The sequence below is a fragment of the Poecilia formosa genome, unplaced genomic scaffold (genome assembly GCF_000485575.1).
Source record: "Poecilia formosa unplaced genomic scaffold, Poecilia_formosa-5.1.2 Scaffold38, whole genome shotgun sequence".
Taxonomy (NCBI): Eukaryota; Metazoa; Chordata; class Actinopteri; order Cyprinodontiformes; family Poeciliidae; genus Poecilia; species Poecilia formosa.
In genome coordinates this window covers 1,588,327-1,600,342 of record NW_006799977.1, presented here as the reverse complement: position 1 = coordinate 1,600,342, position 12,016 = coordinate 1,588,327, and the positions used below count along the sequence as shown (strand labels likewise).

Below are 12,016 nucleotides of genomic sequence, written 5' to 3'. Positions count from 1 at the left end.
TACTGACAATAAAGCTCAATGAGATTAGAAAAGGAGAGAAAAGAGGTGTAGAGGAGGAACATGTGTCTGTGTAACTAAGCCTCTGTATGTAATCGTCTTGTGGTAAGTGTTGTGGTATTTGGCACAGGGGGCATGTTGAAACTTAAACCCTCGCTGAGGATTGTCTTTTAATGTGGCGGGCGGCTAAAATGCTGCCCTGTCATCGGTGCACATTTTCCCCTTGCTGTACTTTGGTGCAATCAAACGCTCACGTGCGGACACGTAGCTGTAAACACAACCAGCGAGATAGAAACCTTTACATGCTCAGAGCAACCTCTTCGTTTCACCACTGAAACTGTATTCTGCAAGCAAACGCGTCTGTTCGTAATACCACACATATAGAAAAGCTGAGCAAGAGATCCTTTCAGGAAGGCTCAGAAACCTAAGAGTCTCCACGGCTCACTAAACATTCTCAGCCGATATGAAATCTGAACTGTAGCACTGTGCCATGTACGGAGGGGCAAAGGCGGAGAGGATCCCAGAACTGGCCCTTCCAACTATAAATTATGGCCAGAAATATTTGCTTCTGGATAGGTTTGTTGGTGGATAAAAAATGTAAATATTTCAGTTGCATAAAATGTGAGAGCAAGGAGCACTTGTTAGAATTTTGTTCATTCATGCTTGAATGATAAACAAGCCTCTGGTCACTAGGTGGCACTACTGCTAAAACTAATCAACAGGTTGCCTGTTCAACCCAGCAGAAGAAGTAGCCTACAGTCAAGCACACCAGTGTGTAGGACTGACGGAGGACGAGAAATAGAGAGGTTTATGGGAGTGAAAAGCAAAATGGCGGAGGTGTCAGGGGCAAGTAAAGATATCCAGCAGAAAATGGCCAGAAAATATGAAACAGTCTACATAGGTCTTGGGTTTACTGTGAATCCAAAATGTTATGCACTTTTTATCTCTTCTGATAATCTAAAGGCAATATTGTTTCAAATTTTGAACATTTTTATATCTTTTTTTACTTTTTTAGAAAGAATAAGATGATGAAGCGTGCAAGTAACCAATGTTTGGAGCTTAAAGCAAGTTTGGAATATTTATGTTTAGTCTAAAAATGCACATCCGAGTGAGTCATCTTTACTTCCTCTCTTTTGAGAATCATACATACTGAGTAGTTTTGCTAAATGTTACAACTTGAACTTGGAAAATGTATGAAAACTAAATAAATAAAATGAGATGCAACAACTTAAAACTTTGCATTGAAAGTCCTTTTATATTGGTCTAATGTAACATTTAAACCTTCCAAGAAACTATAATTTGCTGCCTTACCAATGAATGTTAACAGAACAAAATCATTAGATATACAGTATATTTCTGTGTAATGAATCAATGTCTTACTAGTATTACTTTTACTAAATTAAATACATTTAAAAATGTATTTTAATTTAACAGACTGCTGGTTATGATTGATATAATAAAAGTTGAACCATTGTACAATAGGACAATCTAAAAGGTAAGAGAGAAAGATTAAAATATTGAAAATTAGTAAACCACCATCGCCTCCGATTTTATCGGCACATTGAGGGTCTTCGGCATTATGACTTCATGGTACCGATACACACCGACATCACCATACCATCTTATTGTTGTGCCATGCTGGTAAAACACAACTTTATTTGCCTGCAGACAAAACAAGAACTACAATGACCACTTCATTAGAGTAAAAACAGATGTGGATGCTAAGCTCAAAATGCTGACGCACTGTTTTACAAGTTTAAATGTTTTATGCTGTGGAAAAACGAAGCAGGCTTTGTGATTTGTTTGGATCTTCTCCTGGTTGTATTTATGATGTTCTAAACATCCCTGATTGCTCTCAGTAATCATTATCTCCGCTGAACTGCTCAATCATATCCAGAAACTACTGTTTGCCTTTATGCCTGTCCGCTTGAAAATGCCTTTTTTTTGTGTACGCGTCGTGGGAAGGATGTTGTGGGAGTGTTGGCTTTGCAAGAGTTGAATTAAACTAAACCAGACAAAGAGCAAAAAATGAAAAAAATAAATAAATAAAGGTCACATCCATCAAAGTTTCATACTCCGGGTCTTCTATGGCTGTGTTTCTTCGTGGGAATTTAGGCGGATCCTGGTAGTTCAAGGAGAAACCAAGGGGAGGAGCAGATTTTGACTGATTACATTGTGCAGGAGTTTAGTGAAAATATCCAGAAAACGTGGTGGATTTGGCTCGGTAAGCGCTTCAGCTCTGACAGGAGAACAACAGCTGCTTCCTCTGATGGGAAGTGCTGAAGAAAGCCTGACAAGCTGCAGGAGACATGACAATTTATTTTCATCGCACAAAAATATATTTTGCTTGGAGTGTTATTGATCTCAGAGAAACGAGTCTGTTAGACAGTTCATCTTTCCAGATATCTTCACCAGTTCTGAACCAGATGAAAGGCATATTTCAGAGATTCACACAGGTTCACTAGAAGTTTTGAGATTTCTCCAGCTTCATCCTTGTCATCAAGTAGAATTCATCTGCAGGGGCATTTTGCTTGGCAGAAAAAAATGATTTGTGGATGACAAATCAACAGCTTATCATGACTCGGAGGTGGTCTAGCGTACAATTATTACCCTCATCAGCTAAATTCTTGGCTTGTTTTCCAGACAATTTTTTGTCCAATAAATGAGCCTGGCCGAATGTCCAACTCCAGAAAATCCATTGCAGAAACCTTTAAAAATGATAACCAACTGATTATGGCATTCAACTGGTTCAACTGAATGCTAAAATCTGAATTCAGTTGAACCACAAGTTCAACTGAATTCTGATTATGGCAAAAATATTTTTTCCTTCCACAATTTGATGATCTGACTACAAGTAAAACATTTAAAGTAGGTGAAGGCGACACTGACATCTTACATCTCTTCCCTGCCTTCTTCTTTTAGCAAAGTGAACAGGAAATAGTCATAGACCACACCAGGACAAAGCCTACTTAACTGACATTTACAGACACAAGAAAATGAAATCTAATAGACAGAAACTAAACAAATCCCGAAGCCTGATAATGATTATTTCATTTGATCCAGGGTAGCAGAATAAGTGTTGTATCTATAGCATGCAAGATATCGGCCTTCAAGAATTGTTTGTGGACACTGCTTAGTCAGATCAAAGCTTATTCATAAGTTAAAATCGCCCAGTCAAAGTACAGACCTTAATCAAATTGAATCTGTGAGAAAACCTCAAAATTGCTGTTCTCAGACTCTTCCCCTCTAAATTGACTGTGAACAAACCAGAATGAGCAAGAATTCAGTCTCTAGATGTGCAATGTAGATAGAGACATAACCCAAATGTTTTGAGACTGCAAGTGCAGTGGAAGGCATTTCTACAATGGATTAATGCAGGTAGATAAACACAAATGTAGGTCGACAAAAAAGTCTAAGGTTGTAAACAGTTCATTCCCACAGATAATTAAGCATAGAGTACCAAATAAAAAAAGTGCAATGAAGATGCACAAAAACAAAACCAGGTTTTCTAGGTTGATAATAACGTCCACATAATGCAGTTATAAAAGTTTTTCAGTGAAAATTTGAACAATGCCTCATTAGTAGCTGTAGACAAACATACTGCAAGCCTTTCCATCAATTATAAGCAGCAGGACACACTTAGACAATAAACAGGCTCTAAAGCACTCAGTGGATATTATTTTAAAAATTTGATTAGTGTTGTCTATAGAGCTCAAAACTCTATAAACAACACATCATCAAGACGTGACTCTTAAAAATGTGTTCACATTGGTATGAAAGATTATTATTATTATGTTACCTTCTGTGGTGTTCCACGAGGTGGCGGCAAGTACACTGAGGTCCTGGGGAAGCTCTGATCCTGAAGACAGAAGAAGTAAAAAAAGTTAGTCTGAATGATTGCCAGATGAAACAGCAAAAAGTGAATTTTATTTTATGTGTTGTTGCAGAAACATGAAAAATACTCCATAGATACATGTGGTGATGGTGTAGGTTTGCTGATGGAGATCAAAGGACTGATTGTATAACAGGGAGCCTATCAGCAGGCCATTTGGGCCTAATGCGCCTTTATTACCAACTGACGACAGAGCTACCCTTTTCATTACAGGAGGCTGAAAATGGGCTTCAGCGTGTGATGCTGCGGGTCATGGGTGATTCCCTGCAAATTAAAAAGCCAAACATGGAAAGAAAGGTCTCCTGAAACAACAGCCTGCACTACAAATGATTCTCAGAGGTAACATAAAACACACAGGTGGCATCCCATTGTGTTTGTATGCATCACTATGTGTGTAGTGAATAACACACACAATCTCAGTGACAAGCACATGAAGAAAATGTAGGCTTGTGCAATGACATAATCTCTACGAATAAATATTTCTGCATTTGTTCCACAAATGAAAACAGAGATGGATAGAGAAATTAGCTTTTGAACTTAATCAGTCAATTTTTAATTGGATTCATGACTGGTCAGATAGTGCTCCAAAAATCCATCTAACCTATCTGAAACTAGTTCACGGTGACAGCTTAAACATTTTTGTGTGCAGATTTTTACTGTGGGAAGAAGACTGGGCATTTTTAATGAGGTCAGAGGCAGCACAGAAATGTATTAAGATATTTAGCAGATCATATTTTTCAGTACATGTGGAAACATGTATGTGGTTTATTGAGGCTGCGAGAGAGTGAGAGAAAGCAAAACGTACAGGATATCACATACATGCTGAAGTGACTCCAGTAAAATTACTCTTTCGTTTTAGGTTAGATTTGGAAATGTTGACACCTAAACCAGAGTTAAGACTAGGATCTACCAAATCTAACTGACACAGTCGATCAAATCAGATGGTTTAAAATGTGAATTTATTTTGTTTTAGTTTAAAAATAGCAAAAGCCTATTTTATATCGACTCCCACAGCGCCTAATATAGATTACAGATGCCTGCTCACAACCATAAAACTAGTAAAAACATAATGGTATTCTTCACTTTACTCTTCTTAACCAGAAATTGTTATTGTACAAATAATAAATATACTTTAAAATTTGAAATAAATTTTACAAGTGCTGCCATATAAAATGGCAACACTTGGTGAAAAAGTGTGAAATCAATGTTCCTCAGGGACAAACAGAGAGCCTAACTAATTAAGTGATAATGTGTTGGATCACACGTTTCGTCTCGGGGTGGGGACAACTTTGCGGTGGTCCTTGGTGTTAACAAGCTACGCTTCAGGCCTCTACACCTGTCACCAAGGACATCCCACGTCTTGACAACTGGATAACAACAAGCTGCAGATTCAGTTGTGGGGAGCGCTGTGGCTCCTGATATCCACAGTGCTAAAGGGAGCAAACTTAACACTGGAGCTCAATAAACTCTATTGTATAATGTTAATTTATTATCAAATGATGCTGCAGGTTTTTCACCAAGTGTACTGTTGTGTGGGAATAAAAGCGAAATAATGGTTGGCTCCTTAACATGATGTGGTATCAAAGGAAGTTTTGGCCTCAAAGTGAGTCTAATTGTCCTTTTTTTATGTGGTGACAGACTTTCAGAAGCCTCAAGCTTCTCAGTTAACAAAAGACAGAGGAGAAAAGACGTTGCAGCTCACTGGGTTCAGCAAGGCAGAATAAGTCGAGCGCAGCAGCAATATGAGAGCTCAGGAGTCAGAGCTGGTGATGGGAAAAGCGGGAACAGAGGGACAGAAGGAAGTAATGTTATTAAAGGCAATACAGTAATAATATAGTGGAGGCAATTAGGGAAAAAAAATACTCAATTGAAGAGAGACAATTGGCTTGTTTTTGTCCCCATGGTTGTCCATTTTTTCTTTTTTTAATTTGGGTAACTTTATTTTTTTTAACTGAGTTTCTACAGCCTTCGCCAACCTCACTGTCCCCAATATGTTTAGATAGTATGATGAGATGTAAACATATAAAAACAATATACAACTTTATTCAACTGACTATGAAGTAAAATTAACTAACTGTAATTTTAAACATACTTTATGTTCAACAGTGAAACTGAATTACACTCTTGTGCCTGATTTTTGCCAGGAACAGCACCTGTAAACAAGAATACTTTGATTTCCGGATGGATGGACAGACAGATGGACATACAATGGGATAAATAATTTAAGTCTGATATATTTTTCATTCAGGCTTTAAAAATGCAATGGAATTTTTATTAATCAAAATGATCCCCAAATATCACGCCTCAGCTCTTGAAAAATATTTGGTTAAGCTTCTCATTACACATAACACAAGTATGACAAAGAGAAAGTGAGGTTTTATTTAATTTGTCTATATCAACTTTATATCTTAACTTTCCACTTCAGTGACTTAAAAGTAATGGAATGTGAACAACTAAGCTTTTAAAAATATTTCTGTTAGATTGTGCTTTGGAAGTGAAAAAAGATCTCACCCGATTTGGAAAGTTTTTTTATGTTTTATTTTATTTGCAGCTGTTTGCCACCACTAGTGTGAAAGGGGTTAAAACTGCAGTTGGGTTTAAGACATCCAAAGTTCACAGAAAGTGAAATGGGAGCAGCCTTTCATCCTCATCCAGCTGTATTTGGCTTCTGAAGATAAAAATCAGGCAGCGACACAAGCTTAAGCACCATAAACCTATCAGATTTTAGTGTGACTTTGCTATGACAGCAACATATGGGAATCAGAGCTGAGCTCAGGAATGAGGAAAAGGAACTGAGCAAAGAGCATAAGGAGCATAAGGAGCGAGAAACAAGAGCAGCTTCGGAGGGCAAAGCTTAACCAGAAATCAGAAATGTTCAATTTGAACTGTTATGCATATTGTAGCAACTAATATGCTGTTATATGGTCTGGGGGCTGAGTTTGGAGCCAGGGTGGTTGGTGTGGTGAGGAAGACTGATGTATGAGCGCTCCCGCTCTGTTATTAAGGCCTCTCCCAAAGACTTCTTCCATCCCAGTTAGACGGAACATTGACCTAACTGAGAGGTTATCTGGAACAAGGGCAAACCCAACATTTTTACAGTGCAATATTTCTGCCTTAAAGAGATGAAAGGGACAAATGCACAGAAAATTAGGGATGATAGTTAATTCTGATTCCCATTTATCTTCATCAGCCCTCTCTTTCATCTAATCTTATAAAATGAGATGTTTCTACTTGAGAAATGGTTATTTTCCCGTATATCAACCAGGTCATCTAAAGTGCTCCTCATATTTGAGTAAAGGAAACTGTTGAGTTTAAATGTTGACTAATGTCTCCGAAGCAGTCCATTCATAAATAATACAGAGACTAAATCAAACCCACAAACCCTGAAGACCAAGATATAAAACCAGAGCTATTGCTCTTTAATGAACTATTGGCAGTATAAGGTTTAAGATGAGGAGACTTAGTGGAAAACTTCAATCACGGTGAAGTAAAACAGATTAATGTTATTGAATATGCCATAATGGGGGGATTCATAGAAAAACCTCCTCCTAAAAATAGAGTACTGGAAATACTTGGAAAGTATGAGTTAAAGTAGGAAAACGGCAACAAGGAAACTTCTAGATAAACTCTCAGAGAAGACTTTTTTTTTTTTTTCAGTGACCTCTTTTGACAGTGCAGGTTTACATTGGCTTAACCGAGTATAAATCATCATCATGTGGAATGAAAATAGTCAAAAAGGAGAGTCACACATGGATGTCTTGGAGCCTCATGACAGACAAAGACAATCAGAAGAAAAAAAATATCTCTGAAGACGCAGGTCAGTAGAAATGACTGTCCCTGTTTTTCATGATGGGAGAAAATTTGAAACAGTCAGATTTGTTCTGTTAATGAGAAGCACAAAGAGTATTAGGCTTAGCTCAGTCAGCTGGAGGAAATTGATCAATCCCAAGAAAACTGACTGAAAACATTTTAAATTCTAGATACAAGCAAAATGGAAAATTTTTGTTGCCTCAAAACCAAAACTTTTTAAAGCCTGGGTATAACTGACCCATGCCAACTGTTTGCAGAGCGAGATAAGAACGGTAAATAAGACCGGTTTCACATGTTAGTTTCTGCCTGCCTGTGATCACCCAATGAAATCTTGCCTGGTTGATCGGAGCACTCCAAAAAGAAAATTAGCTGCTGAAACACTCCTCTATGCACATTTATGTTAAAGGGCACCTTCTTGATTCAGAGGACTTCAGAGAAAGAATGTTGCAATAAACATTTAGTAAGCAGAAAGGCATGCTTTTGTTGAGTGTTACAAAAACATTTCAAAACTACTTGCAAAGACAAAATATTACCAAATCCAGAGTCATAACAGAAAAAAAACTCAGGTTAAGTTAAAATACAAAAACAATCCTTGAAGTACAAACAGAAAGACAGTGGAGCAAGAAACACTCTATATGTGTGCACGCCTCCATAGCTGCACCTGCAGGTTTGTGTGCAGGTATTTGTTCCCAGGATGAACTGAAGCAGAAACGGAGACAAAACCAGGCCCAGTTCAGAACTGTTCACCTGAGGACATCATGGACCACAGAACATAGGAACCAACACAAACACCCTTACACACTCACTCCTGCATCTATCCTGCTCTGTAACCTTATAAGACCACAGATGGGGAGGTGAGTGTGAGTCCAGGGGGAGGAGGAGGAGGAGGAGGCAGATAATAGCAGGCTGTGTGACAAGGCACTTTCTGGATCAGAACATCTAAAGAAGACATGACAGGAAGATGGAGCTCAGACTGGAATACAATGCTCTGTTACAAGTACCTGTCGGAACTATGCTACATTTTTTTTAAAAAAAAAACTATTATAAGAGGTCAGATAACAGTATATGTTGATCAGTTGTCCAGGAAATCCTTTAAACTTATGCTTTGTTACACCTAAGACATTACATTGTTAACTGATACACCCACCCACACACACACGCGCGCGTGCACACACACAAACACACACACACAAAAGATGGAAATGGAATGCAATCCATGGAAGTGTGTTGTTGAACTGCTGCACGGCTACCTCAGAGAAATCCGACGCATCGTGAAGAAGCTGAAAGTGACACACATCAACAAGTGCTGAGAAGACCTCCTTTAAACAGCATAAGGACCATGGTGACAACTGTCACCACCCGCCATTCCTCAGCGCTTCCTGAAGAAAGCCGAGTCACAACGAGCAACGCAAAACACTGACCCCTCACGACCTTCTGAGACCTCTGACCTCCAAAAGAGGCGCAAAGATGAACAGATTTACAGCACAGGCTTTTATGGGATCATTAATGTATCTAGAGGCTTAATCAAAAATGTTAAACATCATATCATGGTTTCAATTAGCACTCAGCACAGTAACACAATATGTTCATGAGAACTTTTATCCTGATGAGGCACACCAAGACAGAAGAGATCATTGTGATTGGTAATGTTTATAGATTAAATATTAATGCTAGCAAATGGCATAGTCAGTCATAAAAAACAAAATGTCTCCATACACAAACATTTGCTACGCTGTAAAATGTTCACAATGTAAATCTTTTGAACAAATTCTAAATATTAGCTTAGTGTTAGCTTAGCTTTCTTTCTTTGTAACTTCCCTTAAACTGGATTTCTCAGAGTAGCCAATCTTGTTGCCAGGCAATACTTTTTTATTGCCATTATCCTTATCATGGTGACTTTGTCTGTCTTTTATTTTCCGACAATTAGCCTAGAAAAAAATAAATCCTTCCTCATGCATTTTGAACATTTTTTCACCTAAAACTATGCTACAGTACCACCACGGAATAAATACTAATGCCATGCAGAAGAAGAGCAGCTATGGGAATATTGTGGTATTTTGTCAACAGGGTGGAACAAGTTTGAACAGAATTGCTGTGGAAGCTTCTTTAAATAGAAAACAATAAGGGCATTATTTGATGGACAACTGATGCGTCTCTGTTGAGCAATGCTGCTTGCTTGAATTGGACCTGTGAATCATGAAACCACTTGGTATTTCTATGATACTAGAAGACTAAACAAACCTTCAAAAAAGACATTTTAATGAAGGGATTCCCATTTCAATTTAATCTGGACTAGACAACCACCATCCCTTATTTGCATTGGGTGCAAAGATGCCACAAGGAGGAAAGAGGAAGAAATAAACATGTTGAGACTTTACTCTAACTGCATCTAAACTCAAACAAGTCCAGATCTATCTTTTCTCACACTTTTAACAGTTAAGTTTTATGCAGGTTTCATTTGATGTGATGCTCTGTTCTTATATATTTTAGGTGGCGTTGTTAAGCTCTCACATGGTTAGAATTTTAGATGAAATGTTGGATTTACCCTATCTTGTCATATACTGGTAATTCTTTGCTACATGGAGACACACTACCACAACAAGTATGGAATTTGTATTTAAACCTATCCTGAATGTAGGAACATGGCTGTAAAACTTGATCTAGCATCTGTTTCCTGGTGCAGAAGCCTCTACTGCTCCTGTGAGGCTCTGCAGTGGAGGCCACGTTGATCTAAAACGGACCTGGTTAGTCCATTTTGGGTGAGGCTGCCCTTGGCTCCAGTTACCAGTGGTGTAAGCAGACTGTTGAGGAATGTGCAACAGCATGTTGCCACCTACTGTGCATCTCATCTGTTTTCACCTGACAAGGCCTGGTAGGAGATGTGTGAGCCCATCCACTCATGTCTCTGAATAAACCAATTCGCTTCCAAAGCTGACACATCGGACCTTGAGAGCCTGACGTAATTTCCAGTGGCTGTAGTTTTTCCTGTCCATGGATCATGAAGAGAGTCATTATCACACCTGCAAGTTTGAAGAACATTACTTGCTAAGCTGGGACTGGAAGTATTTTGGAGATTTTGTTTTCCCCTTGGGTTGAGATGTCTGTCACAGGTCATGAGTGTCAAGGAAGATTTAAGACCTGAAGCCAAAGTCAGTCAGACTGTCTGAGTGCAGGACGGGGATATAGACATCTTTCTTGACGTTTTGTGCATGACTTTTCTGTAAATAAGCTACGTGCATGTCAACAGACTGAATAGTGTGAATAGGAAACATGCCATGTTAAATCCCTGCCCGCTCATGTGAATGCTCTGGGAAACCAAACCAACAACACAGGCTCTGTGTCTGCACTTCCAAGATTACCTGGAGGTGAAATCTTGAAAAGATTTCGACAACTGACACTGACACGCCTAACATGGGAAAGACAATGCTGTTAGATTAACAAAAAAGCTTGGATGACAAGAATGTCAAAAGTGAAGTAAAGAGTGTGTTACTTTTATTTTGGCTAATTAAGGCTTACACACAATGAAAACCCCAAATCCATTCTTTTATGCATTTATTTTTTGTATATCAATTGCATGAAACCTCATATCTCATCTTCCTCTTAATAATATTCCACAGATGCTTTGTGAGGTCAAGGGATATTTCTGTCCAGTCAAACTGTGTTGCCATGGCCACTGAAGCAGGTATTTATGCTTTTGCCAGTGTTGACAGCCGCCAGGTTCTGCTGGAAAATAAAATCAGAATCTTCATAAAATGTTTGAGTAGAGGGAAGCATGAAATGCTATAAAATTTCCAAGTAGACAGCTGAAATTAGATTTGATAAAATAGAGTGGACTGGAAGTAGTAGATGGCAAATTATCAATGATATAATTTGCCATCAATGATGGCAAATTATATAAAGTAACTTGAATTCTGTACCTCTCCACTTCTTCAAAATCTGTGATGTTCATCTTGATGTTCAAATTAAATGCAAAAGTTGCTTCCGTCTGAAAGTAGGACTTTGAATTCTCTGGCAGCAGTTCAGTCTTTTTCTCCTTAGCCCAGGTAATTTGGCTGATATGTCTGGTTAAGCAGTGGCTTAATGAGGCATGAGCAAGTTACAGCTCATGATCTAGATAAATCAATGCATGTCAAGCACCTGGTAAACCTCCCCCAAATGCTGGAATAGGCTTTGACTCAAAGTATCCCTACATTATTTATTCCCGTCGACCGTGAAATATTTCTGACAACATTGTTTTTCTTCCACTAAACTTTCCCTTATCTGGCCTGGACAAAGCAGTTTGTAGGCAACCAGCTTCTTTGGCAGTGAATGTTTGTG

At 38.4% G+C, this 12,016-nt stretch overlaps 1 protein-coding gene across 1 annotated transcript in view; it reads right to left on the bottom strand.

Annotated features, from left to right (window-relative positions):
- ror1 (receptor tyrosine kinase-like orphan receptor 1) overlaps positions 1-12,016 on the bottom strand; it is a 148,967-nt gene that overhangs the window by 44,279 nt on the left and 92,672 nt on the right. Inside the window, exon 2 of the mRNA XM_007550865.2 lies at positions 3,797-3,856. Coding sequence (XP_007550927.1) covers positions 3,797-3,856 — 60 coding nt within the window. The remainder of the gene's footprint in view (positions 1-3,796; positions 3,857-12,016) is intronic.